Genomic DNA, 24,032 nt, shown 5'->3' with positions numbered 1-24,032 from the left:
TACAACCTCTTTAACTGCTCATTTTTCCTAGGGCAGAGAAGAAGCACTTTACTTTACCTCATCCTCCACTCCCCCGCACTCTGTCCCTTGGCGTCATCACATCCAATGCAGACCTACGAACATTGCATTGGTCTTGATTAGATCCTTGCACTGCTAGAGTGCAGGGGAGAAGATACTGCAGAGAACTGGATAACCAAATTATAGCAAGTCTTCTACACCTAAATTAGAAATTTAATCCTTGCAGTGCAAGCGCAGCCCCACTGCAATACAGTATTTAATTTTTAAGTTTCCAGTGTTGGGGTCCTTTCACACGAACGATTCGATCAGATCCCTCTAAGCAGGCGGATGACAGCTCCGTCTCCACTCTGTGTGCAGAGACAGAGCTGTCAGATCCCCGCTGTCCTCTATGGGGAATCGGATGAGAACGGACCATCTGTATGTTCTCATCTGATCCCATCCGCTAGATGGATGGAAAATAGGGTTTTACGGACAGGATCGGATAGCAGCGGGTGTCAGCGGACATGTCTCCGCTGACATCCGCTGCCCCATATGGATGCATGGAGGATCCGATCAGGTCAGCCTAAAAAACTGACATGCGGATCTAAACGGATCGTTTGTGTGAAAGGAGCCAAAGTGGCCCAATTTTACCTGTTATGAAGTTGGTTTCACTCTATGGAGAAGTCTACTATGCAGGGATATCCAATCCTCTTCCTGCTGCTGAACTTGAAGTTCTGCGATGGTTAAGAACACAGGGCGTTGTAAATGGCTGTTTAGGAGCAGTTGGGCTTTTTTTTTTTTTTTTTTCAGAAGCCCCTGAACCCACCTACATGTTATCTTATCTGTCCATGTACACGGGGTCATTTGCAGGCAGTTGAGTTCAGGGACGTTTTTTGGAAAGCAATTATTTGCGTTCAAATGTGTGTTTCCCGTTGTTTCAAACGCGGCCGAACGCCATGACCTGCGTTTAGCTCTAGCGTTTTTCCATTTTAAAGAGGAATGATTTTTTTGACCTCTAGGAACGGTTCTAAACGCAAACGCCCGCTAAACGCGGGTGCAAAAGCGACCGAACGGATGTTTTAAACGTCCTAAAAATTCCAGCATTCAAAGGGACTTTTAACAACGTCCCGTGTACATGGAGCCTAATAGTCCAGTCTTTTTTTTTTTTTTTAAATATAAATTTTTATTGAATTTTCAACATGTAACAAGTAAGCAATAAGTAACAGGTATCACAAAGTACAACAGCTTATCACGTGAAATTATGATAAGAACAACAATAACGTCATAAAGTGACCAGAGAGTGAGAGTCATATGGTTACATACAGGAGAGCATGCCCCCCTGTGCGATTCCCGCCAGGTGTGATACAACCGGACCGACACACCCCCAGAGATCTCTCAGATACGGTCCCAGAGGGTGCGCCTAGCCAGGCGAGGCAAGCGGTCGCACGGGGGCATAGGTCTAGGTCGCTTAAACAAATTAGTACTATCGAAATTAAGAGGAAAAGTACAGTTCAAAAGGCAATAATTAGCAGCATTTAACAAGTCGGGTATAAGTAACTTTCAATAGTGTCTTCTAACACAGTCCATCAGCTAATGCTTGGTGCCAAGGTGACCAGTTTACATTGTACAAGTGGACATGGCCTTCCTTAAACGCCAATAACCTTTCATAGGCATCAATCACTTTTAATTGAGATACCTCCGTCATGGAAAGGGGGTCCTTAGTTTTCCATTTGCGCATGATGAGAGCCCTAACTGAAAAGAGAATATGCATAGCGATTGATCTGAAATGTTTTGGGAAAGAGGTAACCCCAATTCCTAGTATTGCCAGCTCCACTGTAGGATTGGGAGAGGAGCCAGTAATTGTTTCAATCAGGTCGAATACCTTGCCCCAAAAGCCCCTCAGGTGATGACAGGACCACAGCATGTGGATCAACGTACCCACCTGACCGCACTCCCGCCAACACTGATTAGATTGGTCTGTGGAAAACTTGGCTATGATATAAGGGGTATAGTGCCACCTGGTAAGAAATTTATGGGACAATTACCAATAATTAGAACACCTAGAGAATTTATAAGTTGTGGAAATTGCTGTTGACCATTGACTATCTGTGAATGATTTGCCCAGGTCAGCTTCCCATTTTGTATGCGCAATCGATTTAGAGAACAAACGTTTAGAATTTAACATATTGTAGATTAAGGCAATACCTTTTGGTTTTAACTGTAGGGACATTCCAGAATTTCCAGAGGGCTTCTGGTATGGAGACGTAAGTGCTGTGTAGTGTGTTGCAACATGTGGAGACTTGGTTGTACTTAAAGATATCTGTGGGTAGGAGGTTATATTTTGTTTGAAGGACCGCAAAGGGGGTCAGTTTTTGTTTGTCATAAAGATGTGCTAGGGTTGTGATGCCTTTTCTCTCCCACGCTACTAAGGATATGTCAGGAATAACCCACTTGAGTGACGATAATGGGATCGGTATTTTAATAGAACAGGAGTCAGATGGGGAATTAAGAAAATAGTCCAGTCTTTTGTGAAGTTGGCTCACTAAAACTATAGGGAAGATTTTTTTTTTTTTTTTTTTGTGCTTAACATCAGTTTTGTTTGTTCAATAATTTTGTGCATATCCGACTGTGTAACCCATGTAAATGTCTAAAATCCTTAGAGTATTGTGAGAATATAACCCGAGCTAGGCCCTTTTTAATGCTGGATTCACATAATTGCTATTCGTGGTTCCGTGCAATTTCTTAGCCATAGGCCTTAGAATACATGCAAGCCCATCACACAGATGTAAACTAGCACCATGTATTGTTAAATAATGGCTAACCTGTGTTCATGCATTGACTTGTTTTGAAATGCATAGGTGTGAATGGGCCCTATAGTTGCAGTTCTGTACGTTGGAAAGTGGTACTCATTCGAACCAACATTATTCCATTAAAAAATGTTTTGGAGCATGCACTCCAAAGTAAAGATCCATGAGATTCACTTCACTGATGTTTCTCCTAAAGGAGATGGGGTTAGGGATGGCCACTGGGGAAAAAGATGGCATAGTAAACACTGGCTATTATCTTCTGCTGGTAAGTAAATATGTACTTTGCCAGCAAATGGTCTAGTTAAAATTTCACACGTTTTCATTGATAGAAAAAATGTATCCAAATTTATCTGTAAGGCATGGAACGTTGTTTTTAGATGCATTTAAGATCTTTCCATCTATTTCAGGCCCCGAAACTAGCAGAAAAATACTGTGTTTGTCACCTTGCCACAGGAGATATGTTAAGAGCTATGGTTGCATCAGGATCAGAGTTGGGAAAACGTCTAAAATCAACAATGGATGCAGGAAAACTGGTTGGTGTTTGTCAATCACCCTGCTAGAATTCACGTTGATGTAACATTGTTTGCTAACCTGATTGCTTTGTTCTGTCTTTAGGTCAGTGATGAAATGGTTGTAGAACTGATTGAAAAGAACCTGGATACACCACCATGTAAGAAGGGATTCCTGTTAGATGGATTTCCTCGTACTGTCAAGCAAGCAGAAATGGTAACGCCTGCTAAATGAATGAATTAGCATAATTCCTATACAGATTAAAGATAATACAGTGCCTCAACTCATTTTCTAAACCAGAAATACTCAATACATAAGAACTTTGATGCAGATTTGTAGCTTAAAGAAACCCTTTGAGAAAAGTGTAAAGGTTGATCTTTTTGACCCCTCTTTCTGCAAACCTTTTGCTTTGCATATAGTGGAAAAATGTGGGAAACAGTTTCACAAGAACTGCAAGCACAATGTATGTAACATGAAAGTAATAAAATCTAAATAGTGCTATGTTTGTCAAATTAAAACCTAAGATCCAAAATTGCCTATAAACATACATTTGTGAAAATAAATATAAAGCGCCAATAGTAATAATGATTATGATAATATAACGTTCAATGGAAGAACTTAAAACTAGAACGTCGGAATCTGTGTAAAATCTATGATAAACCACATTCAATCAAATATCCATAAGCTGAAGTGATGTAAGTAAACAAGACCTCCACCGATTCTTCCCAAAGGTATGCTTTTTAGCTCTGGGTTTTCCCTCAATGAACATCCAGATCATCTTCAACCTCAGAGCCCAGCTGACAGGGACTACAGCCTCTCAGAGGAACCACATTCAGTAAAGCTCAGGAAAGAAAAAAAACTGACATAATGCGCACTCTATATCTTTATTAAAACAAAATTGGTATGCACTGGAATGGTACAAGCCTTGTTGTATGAACATGAACCGCTGCATTACATGTCACAGAGCTGCTATATGATAACCTGGATATCACCAACACCAGGCATTGGGTTCAAGCAGCCTGCAGTATTGCATGCATAGTTGACCTTTTGTAGTGAGGGGTCAAACCTTGAGGTAAGAGCACATCTTTTGGGAAAGTCGGTGGAAACCTTTCTCCTTTTTCATTCATTGACACAGCTCCTGATCTTCTTAACCATTGGTTATACTGCCCCTCTACAGGAGTGGGACATGGAGGTCTTTCTATTTTTTTTATTTTTCTTTTCTATTTCTTTCCCTAGTCAAGAGTAAGGCAGTGTTAATTTTGGCAGCAAATTTCAATTTAGTTTTAGTCTTAGGACTAAAATGGCATTTTAGTTTTAGTCCTATTTTAGTCTTCTGCAAGTGTTTTAGTCGTATTTAGTCGACTAAAACTCCAGTACATTTTAGTCGACTAAAACTCCAGTACATTTTAGTCGACTAAAACTCCAGTACATTTTAGTCGACTAAAACTCCAGTACATTTTAGTCGACTAAAACTCCAGTACATTTTAGTCGACTAAAACTCCAGTACATTTTAGTCGACTAAAACTCCAGTACATTTTAGTCGACTAAAACTCCAGTACATTTTAGTCGACTAAAACTCCAGTACATTTTAGTCGACTAAAACTCCAGTACATTTAAGTCGACTAAAACTCCAGTACATTTTAGTCGACTAAAACTCCAGTACATTTTAGTCGACTAAAACTCCAGTACATTTTAGTCGACTAAAACTCCAGTACATTTTAGTCGACTAAAACTCCAGTACATTTTAGTCGACTAAAACTCCAGTACATTTTAGTCGACTAAAACTCCAGTACATTTTAGTCGACTAAAACTCCAGTACATTTTAGTCGACTAAAACTCCAGTACATTTTAGTCGACTAAAACTCCAGTACATTTTAGTCGACTAAAACTCCAGTACATTTTAGTCGACTAAAACTCCAGTACATTTTAGTCGACTAAAACTCCAGTACATTTTAGTCGACTAAAACTCCAGTACATTTTAGTCGACTAAAACTCCAGTACATTTTAGTCGACTAAAACTCCAGTACATTTTAGTCGACTAAAACTCCAGTACATTTTAGTCGACTAAAACTCCAGTACATTTTAGTCGACTAAAACTCCAGTACATTTTAGTCGACTAAAACTCCAGTACATTTTAGTCGACTAAAACTCCAGTACATTTTAGTCGACTAAAACTCCAGTACATTTTAGTCGACTAAAACTCCAGTACATTTTAGTCGACTAAAACTCCAGTACATTTTAGTCGACTAAAACTCCAGTACATTTTAGTCGACTAAAACTCCAGTACATTTTAGTCGACTAAAACTCCAGTACATTTTAGTCGACTAAAACTCCAGTACATTTTAGTCGACTAAAACTCCAGTACATTTTAGTCGACTAAAACTCCAGTACATTTTAGTCGACTAAAACTCCAGTACATTTTAGTCGACTAAAACTCCAGTACATTTTAGTCGACTAAAACTCCAGTACATTTTAGTCGACTAAAACTCCAGTACATTTTAGTCGACTAAAACTCCAGTACATTTTAGTCGACTAAAACTCCAGTACATTTTAGTCGACTAAAACTCCAGTACATTTTAGTCGACTAAAACTCCAGTACATTTTAGTCGACTAAAACTCCAGTACATTTTAGTCGACTAAAACTCCAGTACATTTTAGTCGACTAAAACTCCAGTACATTTTAGTCGACTAAAACTCCAGTACATTTTAGTCGACTAAAACTCCAGTACATTTTAGTCGACTAAAACTCCAGTACATTTTAGTCGACTAAAACTCCAGTACATTTTAGTCGACTAAAACTCCAGTACATTTTAGTCATCTATAATCAAATTGGTGTAGTTCAATTGTAATTTGTAATGCATTATTTAAACATTTCTCTACAATTTCCAAACTCATTATATACTACTGCTGGTCCTGGAGTGAAAAATCTAATATGTTATTATTTATGCTTTGAGCATGCACCAGTGTTAATTTTTGGCAGCAAATTTCAATTTAGTTTTAGTTATAGTCTTTTGACTAAAATGCCATTTTAGTTTGTCGTATTTTAGTCTTAAGACTAAAATGCCGTTTTAGTCGTATTTTAGTCATCTGAATTGTGTTAGTCGACGAAAACGTTTTTAGTCGACGAAATTAACACTGGAGTAAGGACCTAGATCCTTGCTGGGATCTCTGGTCCTGGCAATTTTTTTTTTCTCCTGTGAGCTCTACAATAAACTGCCAGACCGGGCGACAGGCTGGATAATCTAGATCCAGCGGTCACCCCAGTCTGGCCAGCAAGCGCACAGATCTCAGCTCCACGCTAGGCTTGCCGCGACATAGCCTCAATGGACGGGGGATGGCCTGTGATTAAATGTCTCACGAGGTAGCATATGACCGAGTCTCAGCCTTCCTCCTGGCCAACAGCCCCCCTTTTCGATAGAGAGGAGATTCTGTCTGGAGCAGTGCCTGCCATAGTTCCTGGTATGGTAAGTAACTGTCTCCCCCCTGGAGTGTTTTGGGGTGGATGGGACGGTCATACTCCTGGGTTACCCTTCTTCCCATTAGGCACCCCCCCTGATCGGTCTGGTAGTCCCTTCTCTGAAGCTGGGGCTGTGGGTTGGCCTGGTTCACCGCCGGGTCCTGCCACGGAGCCCCCCCCCCCCCCGGTCCCTGGAAGCCTCGTGTGGTGCGGTAAGGGGCCGCTATTTACTTGTAGCCCGTGTGCCTAATGCACGGCGGGCATGTTTGTGTAGTCCGGTGGCCATTTTTCAGGGGTTTGCCTTTGAAAATAGCGACGGCTATGACAGAGGAGCCCTCTAGGTGGTGGGAACCCCCCCTCATCCCCTGGTGCTGACTCCTGGATCTTTTTGTTTCCTGATTGCCATTCTTGAAGTGCAGATTCTCCTGGTAGCTGTCGTGCCTGGTTTTTGTGGGGTGGTGAGTCTGGTGGGGTCCTCTCCCTCTCTACTGAGGATTGATTGGTGCTCTGTGGCTGGCAACCGGGTGGGCTTCAAGAGCAAAGGGGGTTGTCCCTTAGTAGGGTTTTACTTTGTTTTTTTTTTTTTTTTTTGTGGGGTCCCCCTGGTGACTCATGAGGTCTTTGGAGCACATCTCCCCACCTGGTCCCCTCTCTGAGGCTGCGGGGCCCCTGGGTCCCATTCATCCATCGATGCACGGTGGTCTTGGAGTCCTTGGTGGCTTTTGGCTGCCTCATCTGTCTCCTTAGATCCTAAATCTGAGTCGGCCACCGCAGACATGGGTCACCCTGCTGGGTCTGCGACCATGCTCCCTTAATCCTCAGCTAGTTAGGAGGATTCTTCATTTTCTGGAACTGCGTACAAAAAGACGCTGGTGGACACACTGATTGTAGCTGTGTGTGAGACCATAAAGATGGAGGATGCAGTTGAAGGTTCGGCGGAGGCATAGGTTCCCTTTGGCATTCACAAGCCATCCAGAGCAGAAAAGGTGTTCACTTTCCCCTTCTATTTTGACAGAATTGTCACTAAATCGTGGACGACCAAAGCGTCCCCTTGGGGTTCCTGAGCGATTTTGCTAGGCGATGCCCCCTATGAGGAGTCCCTCCTTAAGTGGACTGTTCCACCGGTTGTGAACCCTGTGGTTTCCAGATTGAACAAGGCAACCATGATTCCGGTTGAAGAGTCCTCGGCCTTTAGGGACCCAGCTGACAGGAAGGCAGAGGCTGTGGCCCGCAATATGTACACCCTGGCTGGTTCGGCACTGAGGCTGATATTCACCATTGCCTTGGTGTCGCAGACTCTGAACGAATGGTCTAGGCTTTTGTTCTGTGACCTGGAGGGGGGGGAGGTAGCTCCCCCCCCCCCCTGCCTTTGCTGAGCTGATGGACCAGCTGCTCCAGGGGCTGCAGTTTATCTGTGATGCCTCTTTGGATGCAGCTACCCTAGTGGCTCGGCTCTCTGTTTTGGCAGTGGTCCTTCAGCATGTCTTTTGGCTCAAATGCAGGTCTGCGGACCAGAGGCCTTGACTGATCTTCCCTTTCAAGGAGATCACCTGTTTGGTGCTACCCTGGATGACGACATTAAAGGTCTCACAAGGGAGAAGAGTACCTTTCTTCTGCAGGCTGCTAAGGGCAAGGACCCTCATTGTAGGCGTAGGCCCCCCTCCTCGGCTCATAAGAAGTTTTTTCTTTTTCCTCCCTCAGGATCGACTGACAAGGGATCGGAGCCTCCTCTGGAGGATCCAAGCGAACTTGGTCTGGCAAGTCAAGAGCGGGCTTCTGCAGACCCGCTGACAAGGCCCCTTCTGCATGAAGGTGCACCCTCACCCATATCTGGGGTGGGAGGGACGTCTTTCCTGGTTCCCGGACCCATGGTCTCCCCTGGTAAGTCAGCTGGGTCCACAAAGTCATTCGGTACAGGCTCTTGCGACTGTCCCCGGTCCACTTAAAGTCTCTTTTTGGGGCGGTGCAAGACTTTTTTATTTACTTTAAAGGGTGATGGTCCCGACTTCGGAACATTTTCAGGGGTTTTGCTCAAATGTGTTTACAGTCCCCAGGAAGGAAGGCAAGGTGAGTCCAATTCTGGACCTCGAGGTGCTGAACTGCTTTGTGGGGATGCAGAGGTTCAGAATGGAGTTTGTTCGCATGGTGGTGGCTTCCCTGCATCAGGGGGATTTTTCTTGCCTCCATCGACTGCAAGGATGCTTACCTTCACATTGCAATATGTGTTGGTCCCCAGCGCTTCCTCTGCTTTGCCGTGGGAGAAGGAGCATTATTGGTTTGTGGCGTTACTCTTTGGTTTCGCTTCTGCTCCTTGGGTCTTCAGGAAAGTGTTGGACCTGGTGCTAGCATTGTCACGCCAATGGGGGATCACGGTACTGGGCTACTTGGATGACCTCCTTCTGCGAACGGAGTCTCCTACTGCTCTGGTGAAAAGCCTGGAAATCCTCATACGAGCTTGAGGGTGTTTGGCTAGATTCTGAATCTTCAGAAGTCTGCTCTGGTTCTGTCCACAACTGGATTTTCTGGGTCTGACTCTGGACTCGGCCTTAGCCAGAGTGACCCTTCCTCTGGAGAAACTGCAGGCTGCAATTTGTCTCCTGCTATCCAGCAGATACTATTCCTCTGGACCTTTATGCGGTTGCTGGGCCTGATGGTGTCTACCGTCAAGGCGATTCCGTTTGCACAGTTCTATACGAGGTCTCTGCAAGGGAGATTCTGGCCCAATGGGATAAGAATCCGCAGTCTCTGGACAATCGGATCAGCCTGAGTCGGGGAACGAGAGTCCCTGATATGGTGGCTTCGTTCTTCGGCTGGCCAAATCCTTCCTCCCCTTGTATTGGACAGTGGTCACAAAGGATGCCAGTCTGGCTGGGGAGGCGTCCTTGGCAAGCTTTCTGCTCAGGGGATCTGGACACTGGAAGAGTCCAGACTACCGATCAATGTCTTGGTACTCCGAGCAATCGGATTGTGCCTGGACCATGGGATGGATTGTCTTCAGGGATGTCCAGTGCGCATTCAGTTGGACAATGCCATGGCCGTGGCTTATGTCAATCACCAGGCAGGTACAAGAAATGTCCTGGCAGCTCTGGAGGTAGACGGCATTCCAAGGTGGGCAGAATGGTTCATTCCAGCTCTCTGCCGTACACATTCCCGAGGTGGAAAACTGGCAGGCGGGATTACCTCAGTCGGCAGGCATTGGACCAAGGGGAGTGGTCCCTTCATCAGGAGGCGTTTCATCAGTTTTGTCTCCAGTGGGGCATCCCCGAAGGAGGATCTGTTGGCGTCCCGGATCAACAGAAAGGTGCAGAGGCTAGTGGCTTGGTCAATGGAGCCTCTGGCGGCCCCGTGGGGTCAGTATTGTCTGATTTACACCTTCCCTCCTCTCAAGCTTCTGCCAAGAGTTCTATGCAGGATCGAGGCGGAAGGAATTCCGGTCATCTTGACAAGAAATCCCGCGCGCAACCGCCCTAAATAAGATGATAAATTGCTGCAAGCACCTCACTTCTCATACCAGTGTGAAATTCTAAATGATTAAATAGTGCTGCGCATATAGTGTGTGTATATGTATATGTATATAATATATATATATACTAAAACAATCGCAAAAATGATAAAAGATCAATAAAAGGTGTGAGAAAAACAATAAATTATAAACACTCAGATAAAATCCAAAATATGTGCAAAAGAGCAAAGTGATGCAAAGTGCAAACTTGAAAGTCCAATGTAAAAGTCCCAGTGATCAAATATTATAGTAAATAAGGTATAAATCCATGATTGGCAAAGTGCTGTAAAAATAAATAAATCCAATATGACAGTCCCAGTGATAATTGGTGATGAAACTATTATCTTCTAAGTGCTCAGACCACCTGAATGTGGCTAGTGCTTCCCAAAAGGGTGAGGGACCAGAGTGTCACAGATCAGCAACAACTGTGCACCCCCTTGTGAGTGGGTGCTCACCTCAATGCAGATGCAATAGAACATAAACGTAGGGGATCTCAGAGAAAGCCCGTCTGGATGGTTCCACCTCAATAACACTTATCAGGTCTATGCATCTTCACTCGTCATCCAGCGTGATATGCAGATAGAAAAAACTTGCAATAGTGCTGAAATCCTTAAAAACTTTTTATTCAAATAAAACTAAAATATCACATTTGCATGTATGGGTGCACCTTTAAAAAGCCATGAAATACAGTCAGTCAACCGAAGATACCTGTGTTCGGCAGACCGACAGTCTCGCCAGCGGAATAGCGAAGCATTCCGTCCGTCCTTGTCCCTCCCCTACGCGTGACGACACAAGGGACCACGTGTCTTCATCAGGGGGATATGATTGGACGGCGGGATGCTTAGTGTTTTATATAGAACGGACAGTCGCCATTTTATTGAAGCTCAGTGGACTTTATTAAATATTGAAAGTTATGTTCCAAATGATTAATTTAAAAGGACGAATAGGAACTAACTGTCCACCGGTGTCTCTCTCACCACCACTCAAGTAAAAAATAAACCTGTTCTATCGGATCCACATAACCATAGAACGTGTATATAAACAATATGCTTAAAATCACATCAATGGATAATTATATAGAGGTAATACAACAATCTTATGGATCCATGGATATAGAGGAAATATATAGTCAAATATTAAAACCAACATAAAAAGGTGGGAATCACTAAAAATAGTAAAATATCTATAAAATCAAATTACCAATAAAACAACCCAGGTCAAACTCCTTATTGATACCGCCTGGAAATAAAGACCCGAGTTGGTGAATCCACCAGGATTCCCTTTTGCTCAGTTCCCTAACAAAGTTACCCCCTCGCCAATGTTTCTTGGGGGCTTCAATTCCCCAAAAAGACATACCCCTAAACTCTTTTTTTTTTTTTTTTTTTTGTGGCTCAGATCTTGACCTTCCTTCAATGGGGGGTGAGCAGAAACTGGCCTTGAGTACTATCAAGGGTCTTGTGTCAGCCTTAGCTGTCTTCTTTCAACGGCCATTGGCTACATACTCCTTGGTGCGTACTGTTATTCAGGGAGTTAGAAACTTAACCCCTCCATAAGATTCCTTTTTTAAAATCTGCCCCCTGCTTACGCTGTCCCAGCAGGTGGCCTTTTTTGGTGGCTTTCACCTCTGCCCGCAGGGTGTAAGTATTGACGGCCTTACCCTGTCGTTCGCCTTTTTACTTGGGGGTTCACAGTGATGAGGTGGTTTTTCGCCCCTGTCCGTTGTTTCTTCTTTTAGGTTGTCTCTGATTTTTCATTTGAATGAAGACATTGCGTGGCCTACCCTGTGTACCAGGCCAAAACATCCGAAGGAAATTGCTTTGCGTGCCTCAGATGTGGTCTGGGTTATTAGGGTGTACCTGGCAGCTACGGAATCTTTTAGGAAATCAGACTCACTATTTGTGCATACAGCTGGACCTTGAAAGAGGTGGTCTGCTTCCTCTGCGACCATTTTCAGATTGTTCAGACAGACTGATTCAGGCCCATTCTATCAAGGGTCAGGTTCCTCCTTTCCGTGTCAAGGCGCACTCTACTCTGACGCTCAGTGCCTCCTGGGCCTTCTGTCATCAGGCGACAGTGACGCAGGTTTGAAAGTGGCTGTGTTGGCATCTGCAGATGCTTCCTTTTGGCCGCAAGGCTTTGCAGGCTGCAGTTTAGAGGACCTGGTATTCTTTTTGAGAGTGTAGTATTTTATTTATTTTCCCGGTTGAGCTCCTGTGTTTTTTTGGTTGAGCTCCTGTTTAGCTGGTTGGCTATAGTTGGCCTTGGGAATTTTTTTTTCGCTGTTCCCACCCTTTGTTTAACACTGCTTTTGGACGTCCCGATGGTTAAGAGGACCAAGAGCTGTGTCCGTCAATGAACAGAAGAGAAAATTGGATTTTTGACTTGCCGTAAAATCTATTTCTTTGATCATTGACTGACACAGCACCCACCCCTCTGTGGAGTTGTAATTCTTCTGACACTGCTTGTAACAAAATGGAGTAATTATAGCAGAAAGAGGGAGTTTACCCCCTGGGACTGCCCATAGACATAGCCAGATTTTTTCTGCCTAGGACACTACTCCTGTAGGGGGCAGTATAATCAATGGTTAAGAAGATCAATAAACATCAGAGAAATGGATTTTACAGTAAGTCAAAAATCCAATGTGGTGTGTTTTTTTTTTTTTTTTTTTTTTTTTTTTTATTTTCCTATTCCAGAACTGTCTGTATCAGGAGTCGGAGCATAGCTCAGTAGAGCTCTTTCAGAACTGAAGGGATTTACATTTGTCCTTCCATTTTGTATACCTAAAAATCAGGGGATTGGTCCTCTTAAGATGGTGGTCGAAGCCTTACAGATCATTCCTGTTAGCCATATTGGCTAACTTTACATCCAGAGTCACTGGTGTATATTACAGATACAGCCTAATCTGGAGCTATGTATTCCAACAGCTTGTTGCCGATCAATGCAGTGTATAGAAACAATAGCTTTAATATAATAGGTCTTGATGACAAAGTATAACTTAGTTATGGTGAGGAGGTACTAAACCAAAAATCCCTCCATTGAACCAGTGTATAGCACATTAGACCCTTTCTAGAACAGCTGAGCAAAAAGAAGAAAAAAGGCTTTACAGTGCTACTTACTGGTTCATTGGAGGGAGAAAGTAAGTAGTGGCAGCCACCTTGCTCCTCTGAGGAAAGGTTTGCTTTCAAGTTTCATGTTTAGGCTAGCTAGTAATGTGGTAGCTTGCTGGAGGAAGTGCAGTTTGGGCTGGCATTGACAGATCTGATCTAAACCGTAAATGTTAGATTCCTGTGATAGCTTTATCTGTTAACCACTTCCAGACCACCCACTGCAGTTTTATGTTGGTAATCTTAAGTTAACCACTTCCAAACAGTGCCCTTTCAGCCCCCCCCCCCCCCCTTCCTGCCCAGGCCAATTTTCAGCTTTCAGCGCTGTCATACTTTGAATGACAAGGGCGCGGTCATGCTACCCATATGACTTTTCTTTTTTTTTTTTTTTTTTTTTTTTTTTTTTTATATATAATTTTTTTACACAAACAGATTTCTTTTGGTGGTATTTAATCACCTCCTAGGTTTTTTATTTCTTACTAAAGAAAAAAGACAAATGTTGGAAAAAAAAAAAAATTTAATTTCTCTGTCAGTAAATTTTGAAAATAAGTACATTTCCTCCTTCACTGATGTGGGCTGATGAGGTGGCACTGACCTCAAAGGGGAGTCTTGTACAGGTAATCAGGGCACTGATAATCAGTGCCCTGATTACCTGTACAAGACTCCCCTTTGAGGAGCAGCTGCTGATCCGCTCTCCATGGCACTTCCTCATTTACATGTGACTAGCTCTGATTGGACAGTCGATCACAAGATCGGGGTCGCCCTGTCTCCTAGCAGCAACGCCAAGATTGCCACACTGCGCGCCCCCGAGAGGCCGTTCTGGGGCGCCGTCGTATGTAGTCGTCAGCTGCCATAACCCTGGTATTTTCTTACAGGGTGGGCGGTCCTCTTTCACATAAAAGTTGTCCCAGCGGCAGTTTTCACACGGCATCACTTTTTTGGGCAGCGGGAGAGAGGACCCCCTCCCCTTCCCGGTCAGTTTCCCTGCTTACCGCAGCAGTCGGTAGCGGGGAAAACAATCTGGTCCCCTCAGGTGCTGTGCAGGAAATGAGGGCAAGATGGCCCCCGCTTGACTCGATGGCTTCGGAGGACCAGAGTGATGTCATATGTCGCGTCCTCCCAACGGCCTTAAAGGAACCAGTGTTGTGTTTTTTTTTTTTTTGTTTTTGTTTTTTTGCTTTCAAGGGTCGATGTGAGATCGGAGGTCTTTTTGACCCCAGATCTCACAATAGAGGACCTATCCTGTTTATTTCTATTACAAGGGATGTTTACATTTCTTGTAATAGGAATAAAAGTGATCACAACTTTTTTTTTTTTTTTTTTTTTTTAAAGGGACAGTGTAAAACTTAAAGGTAAAATAAGAAAAAAAAAAAAACATTTAAAGCGTCCCGTCCCTCTGTGCTCGCGTGCAGAAGCGGACGCATACGCAATTTACGCCCACGTATGTAAACTGTATTCAAACCACATGAGGGGTATCGCCACTATCGTTAGAGCGAGAGCATTAATTCTAAAATACTGACTTTAAATTCTAAACAACAAGTGTCAGAAACAACATGTATGTGACATTTGCATGCATAAGCACTCCTGATGTATGTTTGTTTGCATAAATGTGAGTGTGGGGGCCTCAAATTGTTTTTTTGTTGTTTTTGGGGGGGGGGGGTGAGTTTTCGGGTGTAAGCCCCCATTCACACTAGGGCGACTCACGAGGCGACTTGTGTCGCCCCAGGTCGCTTGACATAACCAAACCAATGTAATTGAATCAGTGCCGTCTTAATTGCCGCTATTAAGGTCGCTCCGACTTCAGAAAAGGGTCCGGTACTACTTTCAGGCGACCAGTGATCCGACCTGTCCCATATACTTCAATGGGAGTCGCCTCCTTATCTTAATTGAAGCGACCTGTAATCCGACTTGTCATCCGACTTTGCAAAAAAATGGTAGTGAAAAAGAAAAGAGCATAATTTTCATTAAAAAATGAATATGTCTTCTGTCAACCTGGCCGTTTTTCTTGCAGGCATTTAGCGGGCATTTTTTTAGGCAGGCATGTAATTTTTTGGATTTCGTTTCTGGGGGGTCTAAAAAGTGTCCCTGTCAAGTTTCAGCTCTGTAGCATGTCCAGAACCCCTAAAAAACATAATTTTTACTATATTTTCTGTAATACGGCTACTCTGCGGCTGGCTTTTTTTTCTTGCAGACATTTTGCGGGCATCTTTGGAGGCATGTGCTTCTTGAATGAGACATCTGGGATCTAAAAGACCCTAGATGTCTCTCCTGCTAGCCACTGAATGAAATGCAGTGCAGATCAGTGCATTACATTCTTCCCCGATCATGCTGGCCGGGGAAACTGACAGGGTGACCCAGGAGTTACATTTTACAAATCTCTTCCGGGTCAGCAGCTAAAGAGAGGCATGAGAGGCAAGGGACGCATGTCCGCTCAGCTCCCTCCCATCTACCCGGAACCTGCTATTCCAGTTCCGGCAGAGCCCGGGATATATGGTGGGGGTTAACGGGTTGTGCAAGTAAACTGGCGCCTGCAGAGGCGACAGACTGCTTTAATCTGACAGCCAGAAGTCAGCTTTTCAAATGTACGTACACCGGGAGTGTATGTAAAACTTCCCTTACTTTATCCAAAATGGAAAAAATTGTCTATAGTTCTACTTTTAAGTTAAAATATAAACGGTAATAAAATCTTTAGCTCAATATTGCGCACACAGATTTTTCAGCCTGTTTTTTAAAATCGGGTAGCTAGGTGACAATCGCTTAAGAAACAGAACCTGTGCCAAAAAACATCACCATTTTGGCAAAGTTTGAGACCGACATACATCCCACTGCTTATTTTTCATTCAACCCCTTCCGGCTGACATAATGCCAATATGCAGCCTTGGCTTCAAGGGGTTGTACCGGAGTGATGCCTGCAGCTAGAGGCATCACCCCAGTATCGTTTTTAGAGCCGACCATCGGCTTTCTTGTAATAACTGATGCAGTTAATCGGCCGCTTGGCTGTTATTACAAGCAGCTGGAGGTATCCCTACGATCGTTGGAGCGAGAGCAATAATTCTAGCACAAGACTTTTTTTTTTTTTTTTTTTTTTTTTTTTAAGCGACTCCTATGAAGATTAAATACTGTAGTTATTAGTCACCGTTCCATGGGTGTGCGAAATTTTGAAGCATGACATGTTGGGTATCTGTATTTACTCGGCGTAACATCTTTCACATTATACAAAAAAATTGGGCTTGGGCATTAAGGGTTTAAATAGTAAACTCAATACATTAAGAAGAACTTTATAGCCCATTGAAAGATAAAATCACAAAACCAGATTTACCTGCCTTCAGTCAATAGTTCTTCTTTTTTCTTCTTCCCCTGTCACTAGGTGCCCTCTATCCGATGTCCAGCACCATTAAACCACTTTTTCTGAACCAGATTGTCCTGCCCACCGCCACTTTGTGACTGGATAGGGAAATTATAAGTAGCATAGTGACGAACTTCTCTTCTGTCAGACGCTCTTCTTTTTATTCCTATTGGAATGCTTCTTGTCAGCAGAATCTAGTGCTACTAGACCGAGACTGCAAGGGGTTTTAGAACAGGTCAAATTCAATTATTTAACACCGTTCGCATTAAAAACACATTTAATAATGTATTAATAACAAAGCTACAATTTGTCCTTTTTATATCTTGTCTGAAGTTCAGAGTTTATAATTTTGCAGATAGAGCAGCAAAGAGAATGGTATATTTCCTATTTGTAATATTATGTTCTCATTCTTGTTTTTTTAGCTTGATGAACTTCTTGAAAAGCGTCAAGAAAAACTGGACTCGGTCATTGAATTTAGTGTAGATGATTCTTTGCTTGTAAGAAGGATCTGTGGCAGGTAACGGCAGCAAAATATTTCTCAGATTTACTCAGTCCTGGCCTCTGTGGTAGTTTGGATTGTGTTTTTGTTATTTTTATGTCAACTACATCCTTATCTGGTGCTGTAGGTTGATACACCAACAGAGTGGACGATCATACCATGAAGAGTTCAATCCTCCTAAAGAACACATGAAAGATGACGTGAGTTTTCAGTGCACCACACCAACATTTCGCTAGTCCTTGGGTACCAGTAGGAAGTAATGCTTTTTAGACTGACAGGAGAACACAAGAACACCACCATTTATTTCACATATGAATCTGTGGAGTGCTAGAATACATACTGTTAGTCCTGGAGGACTGGACCTTTTAGACCTTTATGACATAAAATGGGAACATTAACCAACTTTAACCAGTTCAGGACCAGAAGGATTTGTCCCCTTAATGACCTGGCCAATTTTTGACATTCGGCACTGCGTTACTTTAATGGGAAATTGCGCGACATTGTACCAAAATAAAATTGATGTCCACACACACACACACACACACACCTTTTGGTGGTATTTGATCACCGCTGCGTGTTTTTTTTTTTTTTTTTTTTTTTTGCACTATATACAAAGTGACAATTCTAAAAAAGTGACATTACTACAGTAATCGGTCCTTTAAAATTTGCACCGTTACTGTAATAATGACATTAGCAGGGAAGGGGTTAACACCAGTGGTGATCAAAGGGTTAAGTGTGAGCCTAGGGGAGTGTTTTCTAACTGTATGGGGGATGGGCTTGTGAAATAACCACAGAGACCTGTGATCCTATATAGAAGGATCACAGGCGCTCTGTGATCGTTTCAGAGAGAAGAACCGTCGGCTGTGTTTAGAACAGCTGACCGTCCTCTCTGTGGGGAGCGATCGCGGGTGCCTGGCGGCAATCACGGCTGCTGGTCCCTTGGATCCCCCCCAGCACCACGCGCAACTAATATGCAAATGCTTTTTCCAGGGTAGTCGTTCACTTGGTAGTGAACCAAGGGTAATGATGACTGACTTGGAACTTGCACTTTAGGGCTCCTTTACACCATACACGCTTGAAAACTGATGAGAAACCCGCGCATATTTCACTTGCAGATACATCAGTTTTCATGTGTGTTTTTATGTTTGTTAACATCCATCTTCATGTGCAACAGTTATGTGCCCTGTTGAAACCAATGTTGATTTAAGGTAACTTTTTTTTTTTTTTTTCTTGTGCGGAAAACTGCAAACACATTGCAGATTCCTGCGCAGAAAAAAATGTGCATGTTGTGGTTGAATAGGGCACATAGAGAACCCTTGATTCTTTAAGTCCTTGCAGAACGCATACAGAAAAACTGATGTCCCTGCACCATACAGTGAACAAGGCCTAAACTTGAAAGGGTAATTTACCTTTACAAAAAACCTGCTTATGCAGGTAAAGAATGTTCGTTGATTAGAACTGTGCAGCTCTGACTAAAGAGGAATAATAGGTGTGTAGGCCATTTACATACCTTATAAAGCCTCACTGGAGTACTCCCAGGATGTTGCTAAGTGAGGCCTAGTCGTCACTGCTTACCTCCATCTCCACAGTGAGCTCTTCTGATTCAAACCCCTTTGTATACTTTTATACTTTGTATACTTTGTGTATAACACACAAAAAAAAAAATATGTATGTATATATATATATATATATGTGTGTGTGTGTGTGTGTGTGTGTGTGTGTGTGTGTATATGTAATTTCCTTTTTCGTTTTATTGACGGGACACAGCTCCAGAATCTTCTTGACCATTGGGTTATGCTGCCTTGGGTTACTCCTACCTCCTCCAGGAGTAGGACACTAGGCAGGAATAAAATGTTACCACACCTATGGGGCAGTTCCAGGGGGTATACTCTCACTTCCTGCTATCGACCTATTTTATTTTTTTTTTTTTTTTTTTTATTCTGCCCAGACAGAAGTAAGGACCTAGTTCCTTGCTGGGATCTATGGTCCTAGCATTTTTTTTCTTTTTTTTTTTTTAAATGGATTTATTTCCTCTTCTCCTTTTTTTTTTTTTTTTTTTTTTTTTTTTTTTTTTTCTGTTCCTGTGAGAACTATAATCAACTGCTGGACTGGGCAACGCACTGGATATTCTAGATCCTTAGTCTTCCCTGTCCGCCCAGCGTTTGCGACCCGATCTCAGCTCTGCGCTAGGTCGGCTGCAACATAGCCCCACTGGACGGGGTGGGTGCTGTCAGCCAGGAGAAACGCTGCGACTCAGGCCAAGGCCAGTGGGGCTATGTGGCAGCCGACCTAGCGCGGAGCTGCGGTCTGTACACGCTCGCTGGCCAGACTGGGGGGACCCTCTGGATCTAGATTATCCAGTCTGTCGCCCAGTCTGGCAATTGATTGTAGATTCTCACATGAACAAAATGACAGAGAGAGGAAAAAATTCCATTGAAAAAGAAAAGAATCGCCAGGACCAGAGATCCCAGCAAGAAACTAGGTCCTTAGCTAAAGGCTTCTGCCTAGTCAGGTGTGAGAGTGAGTGTATCCCCCCCTAGGTCTGCCCATAGGCGTAGTCAAGCTTTTTCCTTCCTAGTGTCCTATTCCTGTAGGGGGCAGTATAACCCAATGGTTAAGAAGAATCAGGAGCTGTGTCTGTCAATGAACATAAAAAAAAAAAAAAATGGATTTTACGGTAAGTCAAAAATCCCAATTTTTTTTTTTTTTTTCATCATTTTGGGCCAATATGTATTCTGCTACATATTTTTGGTAAAAATAATCCCAATGTGTATATTGATTGGTTTGCGCAAACGTTATCGTGTTTACAAACTAGGGGAAAGATTTTTTTTTTTTACTAGTAATGGCAGCGATCGGCTTTTTTTTTTTTTTTTTGTGAAACTGCGATATTGCGGCGGACAGATCGGACACCTGACATTTTGACACTTTTTGGGGGGACCACTGACATTATTACTAACAGTAATAGGTGCTAAAAATATGCAGTGTTAACCACTTGCCGACTGCCTAACGCAGATCTACGTCGGCAGTCAGCTCCCGCGCGGTCACGCACTGATTACTGTAGAAGTGTCACTGGTAACCCCAAAAGTGTCAAATGTCAGTCAAGGGTCCGATCTGTCCGCCGCAATGTCGCAGTACCGCAAAAAAAATCGCAGATCGCCGCCATTACGCGTTAAAAAAAAAGACAAAAATCTTTCCCTTTGTTAGTAAACGCGATAACTTTTGCGCAAACCAATCAAAATACTCTTTTTGCGATTTTATTTATTTTTTTTTTTTACCAAACATAGGTAGCATAAAAAAATTGGCCGAAAATGTTAAATTTAGATTTTTACATTTTTTTTTGGGGGGGGGGGAATTTCATATAAAAAAAGTGAAAAAATATTGCTATTTTTGCAAAATTTACGCTCTTCTTTTTTTTTTTTTTTTTTTGTTTATAGCGCATGATCAAAAAATCGCACAGGTGATCAAATACCACCAAAAGAAAGCTCTGTTTGTGGGAAAAAAAGGACGCCAAATTCGTTTAGATACAGCGTCGCACGACCGCGCAATTGTCCGTTTAAAGTCACGCAGTGCCGAATCGCAAAATACCCCCTGGTCAGGAAGGGGGTAAAATCTTCCGGGGCTTAAGTGGTTAATGTACTAATGACACTGGCGGGGAAGGGGTTAACACCAGGGGTGATCAAAGTGTTAAATGTGTCCCTAGGGGGTGCATTCTAACTGTGTCGGGGATGGGCTGGATGCACACAGGATCCCTGTGTTCAATACTGACAGAACAGCGGTCTGCTGTGTTTAAATCGGCAGACCTTCGTTCTGTCTCCACAGGGAGTGATCACGGGCCCGGCTGACATCGCGGCCGCCCCACCTGCTGATTGGATCTCCCTGTGGCCAATTAGCACATGGGTGCCCCAACTAGCTGTCCCGCAGGTACATCCTTCCGCGGGACAGAGCCGACCTGCCGCAGTATAAGTAAGGCGGCTGGTCGGCAAGTGGTAATCTTTAACTGCCATGATGCTGCACATGTGATCCGTTATACCAGCCGTTGGATGGTTTGACAGCTTGGTTGAGGACACAAGCAATGTTGACAGTTGGCCATCCTGGCATTCCAGGAATGGAACTGTTTTTTTTGGAAACCGTTAAATTGATGTTTAGCTCCACTTTTTGATTTACTGTTCTAGGCTTCAGCAAAATGGCTGCTTTCAGCAAGAGGAAAAAGGAGCATTGCTGGAAGCAATTTACAGCACACACAAATTTTGGTAGCATAATTAATATAAACTGTATGTTCCTTGTTTTTTTTTTTTTTTTATCAAGTTGCTATGGGACAAGTTCCGCTTTAAGTATTTCTATTCTCAAAAGTTGCCTTTCAGTCTCCTGGTTTACAGACCACCTCAAGCAAAGTAGGCCAACTTGTTAGAGACTCACTCATTGTTAGAGGCATGAGTATCAGAAAACACTTATTCTGCCCATTGAAGGGGCTATATTCTGACCTTACATGAAAGTTCTATTCTGTGAACAGAATGCAAATGGTAATTAATGTAATTGCTTGGTTTCTGATACTCTTTTGTGGCTTTTGCTGGGCGCTATATGTCAAGCTTCTGCCTCAGAGCTTTTTCCATTCAGAAGATTCTGTGTGGAAGTTGCCAAGGCTTATCATTTATAGATTTTAACTGCTTCACAGGTGACTGGTGAGTCTTTGGTGAGACGTTCTGATGATAATGAAGTTACCCTGAAGTCCCGGCTGGAGGCCTATCACACTATGACTGCCCCACTTGTGGAATATTACCAACGCCATGGAATCCATACAGCAGTAGATGCTTCACAGTCTCCAGATGTGGTGTTTGCAAGCATCCTGGCAGCTTTCTCCAGAGCTCGCAGTAAAGACCTTGTTATATTTTTGTAAATATTTTTGGGTGCAAATAAGTTTCCTCAACGTTTCAGTAGTTTTCCGAACATAAATATACTCCTTGAGGCTGTCTAAAGGGATGTCTTGTTTACGAAGGAATGTTAAACCTATGTGCACACTTATAACTATTGGCAAGCAGCTTTTGCTGTCATCGCTCAATAAAAGTGCTGGCAAACTGATTACTTTTATTTTTCTAACTCTAGAAATTCTTTCATCTTTTTTTGTCTTGATCTTTGTGGTTTTAAAATTTTGAGTTCATTTTTATATTTTGTTACATTCTATTTTTCTTTTATTCATTCCAGCGCATTGATTCCCAGTCATCCCAGAAGTGTGTCTGCAGTCCCCAAACCCTGTGCACTAGGGCACTGTACGGTAGACTGATGATTGAGTTCCCTTGTCAACTCGTTTTCTCGCTGTGTTTGTGGTGCTCCTCCATTCTCCTTAATCTCCACCATTGCATTCATCATCATCATAAGTCTTAAAGCTTCTTCTGTGGTAGAAGCTACAGTTTAACCTCATTGTTGAGGTATGTGTAACTGGATCTTTATCCAAAAAAAAAAATGCCTGCTTTATCACTCAGGTACGGATAGTTCAAGTCTGGTTTCAAAATGAGATTTGGACATTAAAACTAAATATTATAAAAAAAAAATTGACTGTTTTTGCACTTGCCTGTGTATTAGATGGCCAACTGTAGTATTCTCTTGGTATGCATTTGGCATGAGTGCGGTATAAAGGGCTCATTTGTAAAGTGACTGATGACAATCTCACAGCATTCCTAACATTGGTTGCTGAGTCTAAGGCTAAAAATTTTTTTGTCACAATCACTTGTCTTTTACTTGAAGAATAACAGCCAGTACCTTGTGTAATTACTAAAGCAATAAAATGTGTGCAGGTGTCATTCGATTGTACTTTTTTATTTTTTTTTACCAAGCAAATGCATTTATGCTATAATTCCTGAAGCTTAGAATTGTTTTTATTACACTGTCAACAGAGTGGAATTAAGCTCATTAGAATACATGTGTAAAGTGTCATTAGGGTTTCTTTTAACTTCATAATGTTGATAGATATATATTATATTTATCAGGGTTCATATACATAGGCTTTAGGCTCCGTTCACATGTAGGCGTTTTTGGGGAGTTTTTCTGCTCTAGGATCAGCTCTCAAAACGCCCAACAAGACAAATCCTATTCATTTCAATGGCATCTGTTCACATCTGAGCGTTTTGACGCCTGAAGCAAAATGCTCAAAGTACATGAGCTTCTTTTTGGGCAGATTACAGGCGTTTTCCATTGGTTTCTATTCAATCTAAAAACGCCTGCACAAAAATCGCGGTAAAAATCGCGCGAAAACGCTACGCTCAGGTGTGAATGTAGCCTAAAGGAACTTGCAGCTGGAATCCTGGTATATCACACTTCATAATTTGTAGCCATGGGCAGAAGAAACCATCACTGATGTCTACAGTGAGCAGGTCTTGTATAGAAAGTCAGTGAGGCTCTGGATAAACAACAAATATTACTGGCGCAAAAGGCAAATTAAGGACCCACCGGTTCCATAGAAAAAGGATGATGATAATAATAAGCAAGAAGCAGGACAATTCTCTATTAATAAAGGTCCATAAATGTAACTAAAGGAAAATGTCCATATAAAACAGTCCATGCACAATTCACTCAGGAGGCTGCTCTTGTGGCAAGCAAGAAGGGGCTTGAGAACAACTTTAGAGAGAGCACAGGCGCCAATATAAGTTCAGCATGAAAGGTTTAGTGAGTAAAACACAAGATATGGATATTCACAAATGTGATCGAAAGCATTATCTATAATCATTTAAAAGGAATGTCAATCCAGTGCTGTATTCAGGATGGCTTCCATTGGTCACGGCTGCCGCAGTCTTTGCCGGTGGTTACTGGCACTTCCTA

At 42.7% G+C, this 24,032-nt stretch overlaps 1 protein-coding gene across 1 annotated transcript in view; it reads left to right on the top strand.

Annotated features, from left to right (window-relative positions):
- The window catches only part of AK2 (adenylate kinase 2), a 32,224-nt gene extending 10,080 nt beyond the window's left edge, over window positions 1-22,144 (top strand). The window contains exons 2-6 of the mRNA XM_082247812.1: window positions 3,212-3,337; window positions 3,420-3,530; window positions 17,146-17,240; window positions 17,350-17,422; window positions 21,895-22,144. Coding sequence (XP_082103938.1) covers window positions 3,212-3,337; window positions 3,420-3,530; window positions 17,146-17,240; window positions 17,350-17,422; window positions 21,895-22,116 — 627 coding nt within the window. The 3' untranslated portion in view covers window positions 22,117-22,144. The remainder of the gene's footprint in view (window positions 1-3,211; window positions 3,338-3,419; window positions 3,531-17,145; window positions 17,241-17,349; window positions 17,423-21,894) is intronic.
- Window positions 22,145-24,032: the final 1,888 nt, after the last annotated feature.

This window comes from Pelophylax lessonae (genome assembly GCF_965119305.1).
Source record: "Pelophylax lessonae genome assembly, chromosome: 2".
NCBI lineage: Eukaryota > Metazoa > Chordata > Amphibia > Anura > Ranidae > Pelophylax > Pelophylax lessonae.
This window is presented reverse-complemented; position numbering and strand designations above follow the sequence as displayed.